Consider the following 19,536-nt stretch of genomic DNA (forward strand, 5'->3'; position numbering starts at 1 on the left):
GTATATTTAAATGTTTCAAATGTTCCTTAGACCTACAGCACCTATCATTCTAAGTTTTATTTTTTACTTTTTTTGACCATGAAATACTTTCACTTGCTTCATAAAATGAAAAAATACCCAGAGCTATCAGTGAAACTTACTATTCCTAATCATTTTCCCTGTGTAGCAAGTTCTCACATTTCTCCACTATTTCTTCGGTATTCTTTTAGAATTTATGTATATGCACACAATAATGGACATACATTCTTATCCTTCCCACCAACTTCTTTCTTTGTTACAGAAAAGATAGCACACTCTACATAGCTCTTTTCTTTTGCGATAACTCTTAGAGATCTTTTCATCAAAAGATAGCTTTCTTAAGCATTCTTTTTACTGCTGTAGAGCATTCCTTTCCATTGTATGGATGTGCCATATTTGACTCAAGCAACCCCCTACTGACAGTCATTTCCCATTTTTCAATATTACACAATTATATAAAAACAAATAAAAACTGCAATAGTAATTTTGTACATACAGTAGTAGCTGGAAGATAAAGTCCCAGAAAGGCAACTGTTGGGTCTAGGAGCACATACATAGTAATCTTGTTAGACACTGTCAAACTGTCCTCCACAGGTAGTTGGCGATGTATATGCCTACCTGCTTCCCCACAACCTTCCTAATATAGTCTGTCATAATTTAACAAATATTGACAAATTTTATGTGGAAGGCTTTTCTGGATGTTTAGGATATGTCAGGGAAAAACAACAAAAAGATCCCGCCCTCATGGAGATTACATTCAAGTCTCATTGAGAAGACATCTGAGCAAAGGAGGTGAGTTAGCCACGTGGATCCTGAAGGGAGCAGCATTCCAGGCAACAGGCAGGGAGGATCAGGAGCGTGAGTGCAAAGAGCTGCCACTGCCAAGCAAGGTCAGGCTGACCGAAGCGCTTCTGGATGTTTTGCCAATCTGCTTGGTGAAAATGGTATCTCAGTTTATTTTTCATTTGTTTTTCTTATAAGACCATCTTTTTTATGTTCATGAGTCATTTCGGTTTCCTTTTTGTAAAATCACTTCATAACTTTTAACTAAGTCTCTAATTAATTACTCTAAGTCTCTAATTAATTGTGAGGGGTTTTTTGTCTTTTTTTTTTTCCCCCAGCTGGGCGTGGTGGCTCACGTCTATAATCCCAGCACTTTGGGAGGCTGAGGCAGGCAGATCACCTGAGGTCAGGAGTTCAAGACCAGCCTGGCCAACACGGTGAAACCCCGTCACTACTAAAAATCCAAAAAAAAATAGCAACGGTGGTGGCTCACGCCTGTAATTCCAGCTGCTTGGGAGGCTGAGGCAGGAGAATTGCTTGAACCCAGGAGGTGGAGGTTGCAGTGAGCCGAGATTGGGTTACTGCACTCCAGCCTGGGTGGACATGGCGAGAGATTCTGCCTTAAAAAAAAAAAAAAAATTGTGAGATTTTTTTCTAGGCGTACTTTATAAAAACTGGCCTTCTGAAAACATGAGCTGTGAATATCTTTTCTCCCAGTTTGCTGCTTACCCTTGGACTTAGTTTATGGTGCCTTCTGCCATGAATAAGTTATTTTATCGTATATAGTCAATTGCATCAAATTTATTAGTTAGGACACAAACTCAGCTACTATTAAAAAATCTAAACATAGCAATGGCATAACATAACCAAAGAGGAAGTCCATTACTCTCTCATACACACAATAGTGTGAACATGAGAAGTCCAAGACTGATAAGGTGTTTCCATGATATTGGGAAGCCACACTCTCTCTATTGTGTGGTTCAGCCGTCCTCAACCCATGGCTTCCATCTCACATTCTAGGGTGGCATCTCATCCACCACATCCACGCTCCAGCCAGGGGAGGAGTAGAAAGGGAGCACAGAGCATACCCCTTTTCTTTCAAGAGCACAACACGGACGGCATACTATGCTCCTCTCAGATGCCCGTGAACCATATGCAAGTTGCAAGGGAGTCTTCAGCAATTTCTGCCAAGTCCTTGCTTTGTCTGGTTTCTGTATGCCATGAAAAAGTTTTTAGAAGACACTAAATTCTATTTACAACTCTGAATAATTACATCACTTAATAATGTCAATCTCTATCGCCTTATCATTTTCACTGTGCTATCTGCTTCCAAAGTGAATCAGCAGTTGAACATCTTTTCCCCTAAGTCCATTCTTCACCAAATTCATGACTATTTAGCTCAATAGCAATGCCTCAAGAAAACATAAAGGAAAAGCATTGTTAAAGAGTTTCGTGTGAATGCAGAACCATAAAAATAGAACGATTTCTCAAGTGAAAATGCAAAGTACTTCAAAGAGTAATTCATACTTTTGTCTCCTCAGTTTTTAATCATTAGCTCTTGCAACCAGCAATCATTCGTCTGGTTTGTGAAAAAAACTTACTTGTCTTTACTAAGATGACAGCATTACTCTCAAATTCTGAATTATGCCAAGTAAAAATGTTATTCCAGACTCAAAACTAGTTTAATAATTTTTAAATAACAAATGGTGAAACATTAAAACAGCGGGAAAAAAAATACTCTGTAAACTTTTTAAAATCTGTTTTTACAATGTTCCCTTTATCACAAAAAAGGTTGGCCCAAGGAAATAAAATCTAGAAAAATAGGAAATTAAGGTAGATCGCCACTTCCTAACTATGTGGCCTGGGGCAAGTTACTAGAGCTGCTGCAAGGATTAAATAAACAGTAATCATTAAATGCAAATAATTATTCAGTGACAACTAATAGCGTTAACACGTTAGAAAGTACAATAAATGGCACCATGATCTAGATTATCTGTGACAGAGAGAAATAACAAACATTAGCTGGCTTTTCAATTATTTCATGTCTGTCAACTCTGAAGGCAAAAATAATAAGGACAAATTAAGTACAAGCCTTACAAACTCAGCTCTCCTGGCACTGATAATAAAACACACATGAAGTGAAAGACAACCGATGTTCAAAGTCAATAAAATACTGTGGCAGTGAATGCTCTAGCATCCTTAACACCTACCGATTAGCCTGTGTTTAGGGTTGGCTCTTTATATCAGGAAATCCATGGGAAAGATTTGAGGATGTGAAGGTAAGTGGTAATCTCTACCACTCATTACAATTTTGTTTATCTGATAGATAGAATGTTGCTCTACATTGCCCAAAGAATCCAAAGTTAACTTGCAAGAGTTATATTTGCTTTAGTAGGCATCTGCAGAGAATGACCATTCAATCAACATTTATTAAATTCAGTGAGCATTTACCACACGCCAGGCCCCATATGATAAGCAAAATTTTTTGAGTTGTCTCTTCTAAGGATTCAGGTTTTCAAAAAGTAAGTTAATTAAAAGTAAGAACACATAGTTAAGGAAAGTAAGAATAGAAAAAAAAAAAACAGTGAATCTTATTTTACAGATGTTCTCGAAATAGTTGTAAGCTAGAAAAACCCCTCTCCTCTCCTCCTATCCATCCCCTACAGAATTGATGTTTAGCTCCTGTTATGAAAATTCCTTGCTGTGAGGTGTCAGCATCAAAAATCTGTTTTATTTAGTCTTACCTGTCTAGGAAATTCCCCTTACTTTATTAGAAAGCACTGTACTAACCACGCTTACTCTTTTCACTTACAATTATGCCTCAGGCAGACAGTGCTTCCATGTGGGGTACAACGTGCTTCCTTTCAAGGTCTGCAAACACTTCCTCTCCACAGTGCAGCTGTTACTGGAGGGTTTTTACACGTGTATGTAAAAATGGAAAAGTGATTTTTTTAAGAAAAATGAAACTAAAATTATGAAAATAATACTTAGTAGTAGCAGCAGCACATTGTTCAGTACTTAAAGGGTATGCAAATTGAGACCTCACTTCCAGGCAATGAAGCTGGTTAAGAGAAGACTGACAATAATAGTACAGACGGTGCCCAACTTCCAATGATCCAACAAGCTTTTCGTCTTTATGACACACTCAACTTCGAGTACTACAACGATTCTGCTTTTCACTTTCAGTACAATATTCAATAAATTACATGAGGTACTCAACAGTTTGTTATAAAACAGGCTTTGTGTTAAAAGATCCTGCCCAACTGTAGGCTAATGTAAGCGTTCTGAGCATGTTTATGGTAGGCTAAGTGTATGTGTCGTTCTCACACTGCTACAAAGAACTACCTGGGACTGTGTAACTTGAAAAGAGGTTTAATTGGCTGACAGTTCTGCAGGCTGTACAGGAAGCATGACTGGGAGACCTCAGGAAACTTACAATCATGGGGAAAGGGGAAGGGGAAGCAAGTACGTTTTACCATGGCGGAGCAGGAAAGAGACCAAAGAGGGAAGTGCTACACACGTTTAAACAACCAGATCTCATGAGCACTCATCCACTATCATGGGAATAGCAAGAGGGAAATCTGCCCCCATGATCCAATCACCTCCCACCAGGTCCCTCTCCCAACACTAGGGACAACAATTTGACATGAGATTTCGGTGCGGACACAGAGCCAAACCATATCATCAGGCTAAGCAGTGATGTTCAGTAGGCTAGGTACATTAACTGCATTTTGACTTATGATATTTTCAACATACAGTGGGTTTATTGGGATGTAACCACATTGGAGTAGGTGTAGTGGTACATAACAAATATCTAACACTGAGATTCTATTCTATCCAGTAGTTCTCAAGCCTTGATGTGCAAGTGAATCAACTAAGATGTTAATTTAAAATGCATCTATCCCACCCAATTTCTGATCATTAGGTAGGAGATCCATCAAAGTGACTTTTAATCAAATATCCCAGATGATTCTTACGTATGGGGCTGGCCAACTCTGAAAAACTTTCAGAAAAATGGTCTCGATATGAAGTCCCAAGAGGAACAAATGGCAGGAAAAAAAACTACAACTCTATCAATATCCATGCAACTAGGTACATGCATTGTATTAATCAGTGCTATTTTAATTTTTCCTCAAATAATTGTTTTTTAAATTATGAGCAAAGAAGCTCCTTCAAGTGTTGCTGAAATGCCAAAGCTTAACCCTGAAAGAACCCTGACTGAGGATTTCCAAATAACCTGACACCACCAGTATTGGGCAAAAAAAAGAAATCTGAAGACTAAAGAGGTCTGTATAGGAAAGCAGTACTTGCAAGTCTCTCTCTAATCAGAATTCATGCTTAGAGAAGACCCAATCCTTCTTAGAATCTCAGAATTTGATCACAGGATGATGAGCTAGGAACCACAATGGACAACTGATTTGATTTCAATACATCTCATCCTACAATGGACGAAACGGAAGTCACAAAAGCCCTGGTATATAATGAGAAACTTTAAAAGGCTCCGATTTCTGTTTTTCATCAACAGGAAGGAAATTAACAAGGCCAAACAAATACAGACCATTATAAAATGATCAGTTCACCTTCCAGACAGACAGAAAGCTGTAAATAGACAGAAAGCCTCTGGGGCAATCGGAACCGTATGATCCCTGCTGAGCATTACCCCAAGTCTAAACCAAGAAAAATGGGCATGAGGGAAATACTTGATCTGACTCCCTCTCCTCTCCCACCTTCCTTCCTACTACCCCCCAACATAACCCACTGCTCTTGTCTGGCTGCTTTCCTTCTGTTCCTTCCAACTCTGCCACACTGTTCAGGATGTTTACCTCTCTCCATCTACCCTCTGCATCACACTGTACCTTAAGAGATGGCTCAAAAACTACTACTTTAAGAAAATCTTCTCACTGTTTTCCAAACTCTAGAATACTTAGCCCATCTAATTTCATCATTTTATGTTTGTCTGTAATGATTTCTTATTCCTGAGCATCTTCTTCCAACTACAATGAACTTCCTTTCAGGGCAGGAACTGTGCGTCATGCCTAGCAGAAGCTGGGCAACATTTCAGCGATCATTTGCTCAGGTAAATCAGATCACATGACATCCTTCTGATGAACCCCATGGTCCTTCGCAGGAGAAGGTCCAACCCCCCGGCAGAGTTCATGAAGGAAGCAGGTAAAGGCTGTGCAAAGAGCACAGATTCCAGAGTGCAGGTTCTGGAGCAGAGATTCCTTCTTCCACACCAGCCACATGATCCTGGTAAAGTCAAATTCTGAGACTCTAGTTCCTCAACTGCAAAATGCAAGATATTGATACCTTCTTCACAGAGTTCTTTTTATGTAATGAAACAATATATATGCAGTACCTTGTATGACGGGTACAAAAAATACTAGTTCTCTTCATCTCCTTTCCTCTCTTAGCATCGTCTCTGAAAGGACCAACCTACAGTTTTGCTTTCTGCTCGCAAGCCCAACAATCCTTATGCTGCAAACTTCATCCTGTTCGGCCAAGCCACACATTTTTTTTTTTCCATCTATGCCACAAAGGTTTTGGACAAACCTGCTGTCTAGCTTCTAAATAGTATCTTTTCTCTTGTAAATGTTCTACTCATCCTTCTAGTTCCAGGTTAACTATCACCTCCTCTGAGAAGTGTTTTGGTATATTCCAAGGAAAGTGAGTCATTTTCTTCCAGCTTCCCAGTGCCCTGTGTACATGCTCGCCTGAAGCAGGTGCCCGTGTCATAATTCCTCACAGCAGGAGTTTCTCCTCAGTAGTTTTTAAACTCCTCTAACTCTTAAGTACCCACAATATATACACTACATAATGCCTGACTGGCACTCAAATATTTTCTTAATAAGTAAATTAATGAACTGAGTAGACAGGAACCCAGGTAAGGAACCCATTTACATGAAAACAGGGAGCCACCATCTAAGCGCCTCCTTGGCAATATCCTAGAGATCCACAAGGTGGCACTCTCTCCATGGGAAAGAGCTGTGTGTGCCGCTCCACATTCTCATTTAAGGAAGCCGCCAGTAAATGCAAGTGATCAAGTTGAAGTTGACAAGGGAATTGAAAGAAAAAAAACTACTAAGTCTGAAGAAAACTGATTAAATCAGCAAAGACAATTATTAGAGGGCAAGAGAGTAACTGTGAAAATGCTACTTCATTCAGCTGTTAATACAAGAGGAAAACTTAAGTGAGGCCCAGTCAGCCAAAAAGGCTGCTCATGGCTGCAGGCACAGTGGCTCACGCCTGTAATCCCAGCACTTTAGGAGGCAGAGGTGGGTGGATTACCTGAGGTCAGGAGTTTGACAACTGCCTGACCAACATGGTGAAACCCTGTCTCTACTAAAAATACAAAAATTAGCCGGGTATGGTGGCAGGCGCCTGTAGTCCCAACTACTGGGTAGGCTGAGGCAAGACAATCTCTTGAACCCAGAAGGCGGAGGTTGCAGTGAGCTAAGATCGTGCCACTGCACTCCAGCCTAGGCAACAACAACAAAACTCCATCTTAAAAAAAAAGAAGAAGAAGAAGAAGAAAGAAAAGCCAAGGGGGACTGACAAGGAGAGAGAAGATTCTGACTTGAAACAAAACAGAGTGGTAGGCATTGTGGAGGTGGCTGTGGGCAAAGGATGCTAAGCCTAGCAGACCATCGGCTCAAAATAAGACTCCCAACAGTCACAAACATGGCCATCTAAGCTTGGAGAGGGTGGTTTGGGGAGTGGAGAAGCAATAAACAGAAACAGAAAGAATGGTGCCCATGCAAAATCTAAGCAATCTGGAACCAGAAGTTAGTGCTTTCCCAGATGATCCTGACAAAATATGGAACAAGGAAGGTGTATGGGCTACAAGACGAGACTCCTCCCACTTTAGCAGATCAAATGCAATATGGCCAAGCCTGAAGCGGCCCAAGGGAGTGAGGAAGCTCCTCTGAATACTTCATATGGGCAGCATTAACAAGGTCATTAAAACAGAGAAGCAAAAAGATGGCAACTGTTTTGTGAATAAGAATAGGTAAGATGAGCACTGGCAAAATGTCCAGAAATAGTGGCTGAGCTTACCACATGACACAGCTATCTCAGACAGGTTTGGCACAACTGAGAACCACGTATAGCATCAAATACTAATTTGGGTGCTATTTTAGAAAGGTCACTTTATACTATCCAGGATGTAATACCACACAGTATCACATTCAAAAGACAAGGCTGTTGGCATCTGGAGAAAAGGAGACAGGAATCATCATCTAGGGCTATTGATCCCATGCCTATAAAACAAGAAAAAATGAAATAAAATGAAGACTAACAAAGGTTCCAATAACTACGTGGGGACCACAAGGAATTCCACAGGTCCAGCTACCTGTGACCAAAAAATAGAAAAAACACCTTTATATTCCTGTGTCTGCTGTCTCACCAACACCATCCAACCAAAAGACAAAGGGACATCTTCCCAAGCTTCTTCTGCCTCTTCACGGCCTGTCATCACATTCTGCGGGTTCCCCTCCCAAGTCTCTATCGAAGCCCTTTGCTAAAGTTCAGGGTCCCATTTTGGCTCACCTACACTGCTGTCATTACAGACTTCTGGCCAGCTTAGACTCGTGCTCTCAAATATACGATTATGCCAAAAAAAATCACAGTGAAAATTACTTATTTATGACAAATTATCGTCTATCTCTTTATAGGCATCCAGCAGACAGTTGAGATCAGAGGTTTTCAATGTCAACAGCCCTTGGGATTTCAAGGAGTCCAAACCTCTTTCAATCATAATAGCTACTGCTGTTGGGCTGAACAGGATTTTCTATGAACAAAGTGTTCCACGGCTTCAAAAAAATACGTTCTAACAATGGCCACCTTCCAATACACAGATGGCTTTCCAGATACACAATAATTTTAATCTTTTTCACAAATACATTACATCATTTCTGTTACTGGATTTATTACAGTTTAAAAATTATTTGTATATTTTTACTCTTCTCATGGAGCTCTGAGCTATAAGCTGATAGAAAAATGCTTCATTATTTATTTTTGTATAGCCAAATGGCACAAAGCAAGCTCACTAGATAAATTAATGCAACACAGCACAGTAAACAACCCTAACAATGATATCAAGTCAAAGGAAATATAAAGTGCATGTACTAAAACATGAAGTATACGCCAAATTTCAGAAGGAGTCCTAACAAGAGTTAAGGGCTTTGGTATTTCCATTTTCCACTGTTGGAATACTGATACTTTATTATAAAATGAGCTATATGTAAATGTATCAATTATAAATTCCCACAATAAGAAAACAAATGACATTTTTAAAGTTGAGGGTAATTTTTATTCTATTTCTTAAAAGTTCTAAATTGTGAGGAAATTACTTCATTTATAATTAAAAACTCTGAAGAAAGAAAACACCATTTTAAGATTTTCCAAAAAAAATCCTTATTTTCCAATCAACAGCAATTTATTCACAAGGAATTGCAACCAACAAACAGGAACAGTCAGTAAGATCAATAAGAACTCTGAAAACTGATGAAAATATTAAAGACATTTCATCTTTATACTGAAAATACAGGGGAGACAGCAGACATCCTTTTTTTTTTTTAACTAGCAATGTAAACTACCAAAGAACCAATAAAGCCAGATATTCTATAGGCTCAATACTGTCATCATTTTTTTCATTATTTATTATTTTTATTATTGTTTTTGAGACAGGGTCTCACTGTCGCCCAGGCTGGAGTGCAGTGGTACACTCTTGGCTCACTGCAACCTCCACCTCCCGGGCTCAAGCGACCTTCCCACCTCATCCTCCCGAGTAGCGCTGGGACTACAGGGCTGCACTGGAGTCCCAGCACTGGCTAAGTTTTGTATTTTCTTAGAGATGGGGTCGTGCCATTTTGCCCAGGCTGGTCTTGAACTCCTGGGCTCAAGTGATCTACCCACCTCAGCATCCCAAGGTGCTGGGATTACAGGTATGAGTCACTGTGCCTGGCACAATCTTAAATTTATGAAATTCATTTTTAAAATGAAAGGAAGGAATGAAACACTGGGAGTTATGAAGCTATTCAATAAATGATAAATGAAAGGAAAAACACCAATACAAACTACATATAGATATAGATATATATAGAGAGAGATTACAATACATCAAATTGATGAGTCAGCTATACTGAGGGTAATAAAAATAGATCCAAGGGCTCAAGGAACAATTTATCACATTTAAAAGAATCTGAAAATTTCACTCTTTTGGAAACAACTAATGGGTTACGAAATTAATTTACAAATGTGTCTTTTAGATTCATATGCTGCAATTTCATCTTCACAAGAAAACTGTTCCTCACCCAGTGTCACCTGGGCCTAGAAAAATTAAAGGTAACTTATACACACCCAGAGAAGAGTCAAATTCAAGGCTAAATCTGCCTAACTTCACTATAGGAGTCCCTACAGCAAGAAATCGCAACAACACTGCAAAACACTTGACAGCACCACTAACTCTCACATCAGAAAGGATATAAAAAGCAAGCTGTATTTTTCTCCTATACCTTACCCTAAACAGCTTTTATTCACTAAGCAGTTTCATAGAACATTGACACAAAGAATCCAACACCTGATGATGTGTAACCAGCCATTTTATTAGGAAGTTAGATCATAATGAAAGTCTTTATCTACAGATCAAAGGAGTTCCTTCTTTTGAATAGAGAATTGAAAAAAAAAAAAAAAAAAACCATCAGGAACAGACTAAATGCAAATTTCCATTGCAGGCATGAGAAGGCAAACCTGAAATATAAACATAGTCCCTACCCTCGTGAAGATTACAGATTAATTGTATTTTTAACAATGTTTTTATTTAAATACTCTTCTGTTCAACATAAAAATAAAACATTTTCATGTTAAAATAGTAATATAAAAATATCAGTGTCAAGAAGCCTTAAAGGATCTCCATATGTACATGATGAAACAGTCTTTCTTAAGTATCTGTGTGGGCATGGGTGTGCGTGTGCTTGAATTCTCATACTTACATACAGGCGAGCTGGTTGAGCACCTGTGTCCTACAATTCCATGCAAAAGCTAAGTCTTTAAAGATGCCATTTTTTTCAAATACATTAAAACCTTTGGTTTCACTTTTTTGGGGGGACGGCAGTGGGGGGGGGACAGGGTCTCAGCTGCCCAGGCGTGATCTCAGCTCACTGCAAACCCCGCTGCTGGGGCTCAAGGAATTCTCGTGGCTCAGCCTCCCAAGTATCTGGGATTACTGGCTCACGCCACCACGCCAGGCTAATTTTTGTATTTTTAGTAGAGACAAGGTTTCACCATGTTGCCCAGGCTTGTCTCGAACTCCTGGCCTCAAGTGATCCGCCCGCTTCAGCCTCCCAAAGTGCTGGGATTACAGGTGCGAGCCACCACATCCAGCCACCATTTTCTTTATGTACACATATAAGCATAATAAAATTAGGACAGAAAAATACTCAAAATGGTGGTTACATCTTGCTGGGTAAAAACAGAAGAGGCCAGGTGCTGTGGCTTATGCCTGTAATCCCAGCACGTTCGGAGGCCAAGGTGGGTGGATCACTTGAGGTCAGGAGTTTGAGATCAGCCTGGCCAATACAGCGAAACCCCAGCTCTACTAAAATTACAAAAATTAGCCAGGCGTGGTGGCACATGCCTGTAATTCCAGCTACTTGGGAGGCAGAGGCACGAGAATGGCTTAAATCAGTGAGGTGGAGGCTGCAGTGAGCCAAGATAGTGCCACTGCACTCCAGCCTGGGTAACAGAGCTAGACTCTGTCTCAAGAAAAAAAAAAATAATAATAATAAAGAAAGAAGATCCACAGTATTTTGTACCTGGGGTAGGGGTGGGGAGCTATAAAAATGATCTAAGTAGATTAGTGCTTTTGTAATAATTTTAAAACAATTTACTGGGATGTAAAATAAAATCTTGGTCACATCAGGAAGGAAAAAAAATAGTGTAATAATTGGATATGAGTAAGAGAGGCAAAGGAGAAACTTCAGGATGGAAGGCATCATGGCACACTTAGGGTCAGGCTTACGGTCTCAGAAATGGGGTATGAAGAAGAAGCTGAAGATACAAATGAGAACAGAAATAACTCCATCATACAGGCAAAAAGACATCCCTTCCTCCTAGAGACAGGAGTGGGACAAGAGGTAAATGCAGACACAGATAAATTAGGGTACTTGAGACCAGAAAGCAAACTTGAGGCAGACTTCGCTGGACGAGGTGTGGGAGAGCAGAAAGGGGACAGAGATGGATGAGCATCCTCAAAGAGCAGCGGGAATAGCTGCTGTGAAAACAGAAAGCCAAGTCAACAACTGCAAAGACTGCTAAAAGCAACAAGAGCTCAGCTGAGGCCTGCAGCTTTAAATTGCACATTTACAGATTTAAATGAAAATGCTTTAAAAGACCCAATAGGTCTCAATGCAGCTCTTTTATGGAGAACAATTTCCTCTCCTGGAATAGAGCGAGATAACCCCCTTACAAAGTGCTATGAAAACTCCTTTGGAAACCAAAGCATTCAGTCAAATGTATGTGGAAAACAGGCAATGAGGTGCACAGTTACACTTATATATAGTGTGGGCGTGTGTATGTGGACACTTAAACTTTTGCAGTGGTTGAATTTCTGATCCAAAGGTTTTGAGCACGTTAAATGTAATTATATATTAAAAGGTATTTCCGTTTCACTTCACTATCTGTGAAGATGGCTGGCCTTAAGAAAAAACTAAAACAGATCAGTTTCCATACTGTACTATGAGACAGTCCTAGATTAGAAGAATTTTTCCAGAGAACAAATTCCCAACTTCTTATTGGTGATACACTGCAACTTTTACTATCCAGTGTTTTTACATATATGTGTCCCATTTAAGATTAGATTCTTAAATAAAAACAAATACAAGTTAAGGTCCCTCCAGTGAGGAATTTATATTATCCACCTCAGTATTCCCATAAAACAGCACAATACCTAACAGGGTAGATAATAAAGGAAAGGAAGGTAGAAATTACCTGACAGGCTTTTCCGTTCTGTAAAGTTGAGCTAATTTTCTCTAACTTTCTAATGCAAACAAATAAAATTTGACTCTAAACGGGCAACTCTAAATTTTAAAAATGCAATCTTATCAGAATCACAATGTTCCCCACAACTCAATACAATTTAAAATGGCATTTTTGTCATCTTGGTGGTTCATGTTAAAACAGTAACATCATCAGAGCTAAAGCATCACTATTATAATTCCTTCCTGACAAACATTTAAAGCGATAAAAAACTGGAAGACCAAAATGTAAATTATCAAACACTGATGAGAATGACAATGATGCTGGCACTAACGTGTTTGTGCACTTATCCTGAACATGCTGCTCTAAACAGTCTGTACAGATTACTGCATCTCATCCTCATGCCAATCCTCATGGGTAGGAACTTTTATTATCGGTTCCACATTATAGGTGAGAAAAACGAGGTAAAGGGGTGGATCAAAAGAGTATTATATTTACCTGGAGAAATTATTCAAACCATAGACTTAGCAGGCACCAGCACATAAACATAATAAGGAATAATAAGGAAAATGACTGCTCTACTCATCTCTTGGTCATAAAACCAAAGCCTGAAAGCCTTTGATATTTCTGACTACACTGTGCTCTTCAAGCTCAAGGAAGAACAAGAACAAACAAGTCATTTCCCCACAACGTAATAACAACAGGTCCAAAAAAGAGGAGTACTATTATTAAGTTTATCGCAGATTTATATATAACACAAATACAATAATTTTTTAATTTTCAAAACCGAACTCATACAAATTGGTAAGAGCTGAAGCATGTCTGTTTAAGGATCATGGAAGAAAATAATTCAATTACATTTCATCACAAGATTGGTCAAACGCTAGAAATCTGATTGTGTGAACCTACAATTAGTCTCTGAATTTTGGGTCTTATGAAATCATGATTTGTTGAATATCCAAAGACTTTTCATCACTTATTAACACTGTCACCTACTTCTAACTAGTCAAATATGGGCAGGTGCCACAATCAACTCTACAGAGTGGAATGCATTCAAATTTAAGGCTACCTAAAATATGATTTTGTATTATCAGCATAGTTCACATGCACTGTCTAAACCTCTAAACCCACTCAAAAAAAAAAAAAAAAAAAAAAAAGGTAGGTTTGAAGACACTGTAATCTACCTTTGATTTAAACAAGTAAGCAATAATAATTGTTAGGCAGTCATAACGTAGCATGAGCTGCTGGTGGGTTTCAGTTACCACTTTAGGAGAACAGGTTGGGGCAGGGAGAGAGTGTGTGTTTACCCCACCATGTACATAAGCATTATTTTATGGTGACAAGGCAATGAAATGAGCCAGAAAAAGAGCTATGGCTGCAGAATCACAATGTCTGGGCTCAAATCTTTGTCCCACGTTAGGCAGTGGGAGCTTGGGTAAGTCCTTTATCATCTCAAAGCCTCAGTTTGTCCATGTGTAAAGCTGGGATAATGATAACAAGTACCTCACAAGATACCCATGAAGAGTAAGTAAATGAATGCATATAAATCACGTATTAGGGGACGTGGGACATAGGAAGTGCTTGTGAAATGTCAGCTATCACCTCATCATCATCGATACTATCCAAACTATGTTTCAGAGGAAGACAAAATATTAGAAAGTTGATGCTTACTGCCACTAGACTGCTTTGATAAATGCCGATAATAGAATTCAAATATCTCTATCCCTTTTATACCCATTCCACTGATAAATTTTTATTGCTCCCAAAATAATACTTTATTCACATCTTCATTTCTTCTGGAATAAGTATGTTAAGAGCACTTGCCTCTTGTTAATTTTCTCATTATCAAATACGTCTTGATTATTTATGACTCTATATTTGGTGTAGGTGCTAGATGGATATTTATTATTATCTGCTGAACAGGTCCTAGATATCATAGTTTCGCATGTTGCAACCTCAGAATCATCCTAGATTCTATCTACCTGTATCATCTTCTAAAATCCATCATCCCTGACTGCTCCATTCCCTCAGTCTTTGCCTCAGTTCAAGTACTTAACCACCTCAGATGGCTGTAACTGTCTCCTTACTGACTTCTTTGTCCAGACACTCAATCTATCTAACTCACCCTTCGTATTTTCATACAACCACAGGTATTACCTTTGAGGGAACAGGTAGACAGGTAGGGTTGGGAGACATGTGATCACATCATTTTGCTGCCTGAAAACCAGCCTCCAAGCTACTATTAAAAGAGGCTTAAAGAAAATCAACAATCACAATGAATAAACTTTAGATTTAGATTCAAATAAATAAGCTGTAAAAAAAAATCTGAGACAAAAACTTTGAATATTTTCATGATATTAAAGTGTTATATATTCTTGTGTTTAAGGTTTTTTAAAGTCACTATCTTTCGGAGATACATATCATAATAATTATGGAATTTACTTCAAAATCATCCAGTTGGAGCTGGGAGGGGAGAGTCAGAAATGAAACACAATTGGCCATGGGTTTGCCATGTTGGACAATGAGTATTTGTGGGTCTGTGATACCCCTGTGTCAAATATTGTGTCTGTAATTTTCCATAACATGTTATTTAGGAGGGAAAAAAATATCCTGAAGAACCCAGGACCTGAATTGCCTGAAGAATCCAGATTGTTTTCTGAACAACACGTTCTTCACCAAGTATGACTGCAGACTGCGTCTTCTCTTGACTTACCACCCCGACCCATGCCATAGGCCAGTCACACTAAACTTGCCATGATGTTCAAAACATCAGGCCGGGCCCCTTCACCTCTCTGCATCCTGGCACATACTGTTCCTTCTGCGGAAGAAGTCTCTGCAGCCTCCTAGACATACCTTTGAGATCTGGTTCCACAGCCCCTTCGCTGAGGCTCTCCTCATTTCCTTCATGCGCTCCCTTGCGCTTCTTCCACCCTTGGAACATAGCTACATTCTCACAATTATTTTGCTTTGTTTCCGTTGTTGTTGTTTTCCTTGTATTCTATTTCTACCTCCCTCAACAGATAATGAACTCCTTAAGGGCAGAAGTGTGACTTATTTATTTCAATAAATATTCCCTATAAGTCTAGAATGTACTAATTTTTAAATAAATGCTTGGAAAAACAGTCATGAGAACAACAGTCATGGCAAACATAATTTAAACAAAATGTCTACTAAATCATAATTTATGTTAACATGCCAATATTTATCTACTACATATTCTTTAAGAATAGGCTGTCTTTTCTGAAGGAATATGCTGCACATCTTGAAAGGAATATTAATATTACCTAAAGATGAAATTATACCCAAAGACATGGGGGCAGCTTATCTTCCTGTTTCTGAAAGAAGTATAAACTAAAATACGGCCTTTATGCTATCTTCACATTTCATCTGGTGTGGCTGTGGGAATATATGTTTTGTTCCGTTAGAAAAACTGTATACTATTTATTTCATAATAAAAATGTCAAAATACTCTACAATATGAAATAGTATCTTTGACCCACATGTGAAAGATACAAATATAGACATAAATGTGAACTTATCAGGAAAGAACTGTAAACTTTTATTTTATGACAGGAAACAGATAAAATGTTTCCCATTTCTCAACTAAGAAAAATAAGTTAGTGCTGACTTAGCCAGCTGTTATTAATACTCCTCTGATTCTTTAAGAAAATTTAGTCACTGGATTAGACACACTGTACAAACAAAAAGGAAACACCTACTAGTATAAAACTTCATTGGCTTCGTGTCTCTCATATCTCACAGTTTCACACATTAACCTGTAAAAGAGATAAAAACATGAGTTCAACATCTGTCACTAAAAAACAGACTGGTATTTTAAATCCTTAAATGAGACATATAGTCTAGAAAGTTGATTATTTTATATGGTTAGTCACAATCATTTATTAGCCTCAAGATGAATATTTTTAATACCTAGGTTAATTTACATTAAATCTGGTAAAAATATGCTAGAAAAGAAAATATCTAATACGATGTCAACTTCACTATGTTTATTTTATGGGGGAGAACATCGTGTGTATTTTATATTTTGTAAATGGCATGTGGACAAATTAATGTTCCCCAAGATAAATAAAAAATGAGAAGGAACCTAAAAGTTAAAAGGAAAACCTATTGATTTTAAAAGTGATAACATCATTCACAGCTCAACAAGAATGTTACTCAACAGTATGGAATTTAAGATAAAAGTAGGCTCTAATTAACTTGATATTTTTATGAGCACTAACTGGAGGCTTTAGAACTTTAAAGATTTCTTCAGCTGATTCATCCCAGTTTTTGAAAAAATCACTAAGCTATAAAAATTATGAAAAACATGAAGAATTTTTAAATATTCAAAATTACCCTGAGAATAGCATCTTCAAGAAGCATCCTATTATTTTAAGTGAATTACATTTTTCCCAAAATACAGAAATGCAAATCAGAGATTACTATTCCATCTTATGAAGGAACTAGAAACAGAAAAGCCTGGCTATTAAAAGTGTTTATTTCAACAGCACCTCCATTTTGGTCAGTCAGACTACTATTCTCCAACCTGTGAAATCTTGGAATCAACCCACATCCATCTTTCTTTCCTCGGTTTCTTAAATCAAAGAAACAGCTCTCTTGGGTACTTTTTTCCCTTGTTCTTCGCATTCCCACCACCGTACTTTAGGGGTCCTTAACTTCAATCCCTTCCTGGAAACACTGCAGCTGATTCTCACTTAACTCCAGGAGGCAGCAGTGAGTCTTGAATACATCTTATTAAGCATACATTCCTCTTTAGTGGGTTGAATAACAATTTTTCATAGGAAAAGATGATAGCCAAAAGCGTTAAGTCTAAAAATATCTGGTCTTAAATTAGATAAGGGGCTCTGCCTTGTTTCCTGTTGGAATAGAAGGATTCTTGCCTCGGCCTCTTTACTTCCACCCCAATCTCGTTCCTGCTTCCATGGAAGACCCTGCACTCCTGTGTAAGACCCTGTGCTCCTGCAAGCTTACCTCCTTCTCCAAGTTCCTCTCTACTGAATCACGTCCACTAATATGTAAACATAACTCAATATATTACATATCGTGTGGGCGGAACTCCTCTCTTGACCTCACATCTCCTTCCAGCTACTATCTATATTTTGCTTTTTTCCCCATCACAGAAAATCTTTTAGAGTTGTCTATACATCCTTTTTTTTTTTTTTTTTTTTTGAGATGGAGTCTCACGCCGTCACCAGGCTGCTGGAGTGCCGTGGGGCAATCTTGGCTCACTGCAACCTCCACCTCCTGGGTTCAAGCGATTCTCCTGCCTCAGCCTCCCAAGTAGCTGGGACTAACGCTGCGTGCCACCACACCCAGCTAATTTTTGTATTTTTAGTAGAGACGGGGTTTCCCCACATTGGTCAGTATGGTCTCGATCTCTTGACCTCGTGATCCACCCACCTCAGCCTCCCAAAGTGCTGGGATTACAGGCGTGAGCCACCGCGCCCGGCCTGAGTTGTCTATATATTCTATCTCCATTTTCTCACCATTTTCCTCACTCCTCCATCATCTGGTCCCCGAAACTCCAAAGAAAAAGCTCTAAAAATTATCAGCATCCATCTTGTTATCGGAATCCTACCTGTCCTTAGCAATTCCACTACTCTGCAGTATTTGATTACTCCTTTTTCCTTACAGCATTATCTCTTTTTATCTCCCTGTCCTTGGTCTTCTGCTTTTCCAGCTTAACTTACTAGTCATTTTTTTTCTGTCTCTTTTGGATGCTACCTGACTTCATCCTCTACCTGACTCCTAAATGTTGTCATCTCCAGGGTCCTGTCCTTAGTCCTCTTCTCTACACCCACGTAATCTCACCCAGTTCATGATTTTAATCTATACACTGATGACTTCCAAAGCAATGCCCCAGACCTAATCTCTCATCACAGCAGCCACTCATCTAAATGCCTACTAAGTGTTGCCACTTGAATATGTAACAGCCACCTCATGCTTACAACATCCAAGACAGAATATGAATTTCTCTCCCAAAATCTGCTTTCCCAGAGTAAGTACCCTGACATGGTTTGGCCTTGGTATCTCCACCCAAATCTCATCTTGAATTGCAGTTCCCATAATCCCCACGTCATGGGGAGGGATCAGTGGTGAATCACGGGGGCGGTTCCCCCAATCCTGTTCTGGTGTTAGTGAGTTCTCAAAGATCTGATGGCTTTATGAGGGGCTTCCCCCTTCGCTGGGCACTCATTCTTCTCTCTCCTGCCACCTTGTGAAAAAAGATGTGTTTGCTTCCCCTTCTGCCACGATTGTAAATTTTCTGAGGCCTCCCCAGCCATGCGGAACTGTGATCAGCTAAACTTCTTTCCTTTATAAATTACCCAGTCACGGATATGGCCTTATAGCAGAGAACAGACTAATATAGTAACAACCTTAGAGTCATCATTCCTGACTCCTCTCTTTTCTTCACATGCATCTTTCTGCCATCACCTGTTTCCAAAACACATCCTCCAGAACTGACCAAATTCACCATCTCCCCTGTTAGATCTAGCATGAGCTATCATTATCCCACCATTATCCCTTACCAAGACCTTGACAAGTAGACTTCTACTTCCACCTTTACATACCTATTGTCCATTCCCCACAAACTTTCCAGAGAGATATTTCCAAACACTTAATCAGATGATCTCACAGCTCTACTCTTAATCTCTACAACCTCTCAAAGAAAATCCAAACTCCTATGCTATTTGCTGTACTTCTATACTATGCTATATTTTACTTACTTACTGTACC

At 38.9% G+C, this 19,536-nt stretch overlaps 1 protein-coding gene across 6 annotated transcripts in view; it reads right to left on the reverse strand.

Annotated features, from left to right (window-relative positions):
* RAPGEF2 (Rap guanine nucleotide exchange factor 2) overlaps window positions 1-19,536 on the reverse strand; it is a 262,493-nt gene that overhangs the window by 151,501 nt on the left and 91,456 nt on the right. For all 6 annotated transcript variants that reach the window (XM_023228378.2, XM_023228369.3, XM_023228352.3 and 3 more), the window contains exon 3: window positions 16,497-16,553. In XM_023228378.2, coding sequence (XP_023084146.1) covers window positions 16,497-16,553 — 57 coding nt within the window. The remainder of the gene's footprint in view (window positions 1-16,496; window positions 16,554-19,536) is intronic.

This window comes from Piliocolobus tephrosceles, chromosome 3 (assembly GCF_002776525.5).
Source record: "Piliocolobus tephrosceles isolate RC106 chromosome 3, ASM277652v3, whole genome shotgun sequence".
Lineage (NCBI taxonomy): Eukaryota > Metazoa > Chordata > Mammalia > Primates > Cercopithecidae > Piliocolobus > Piliocolobus tephrosceles.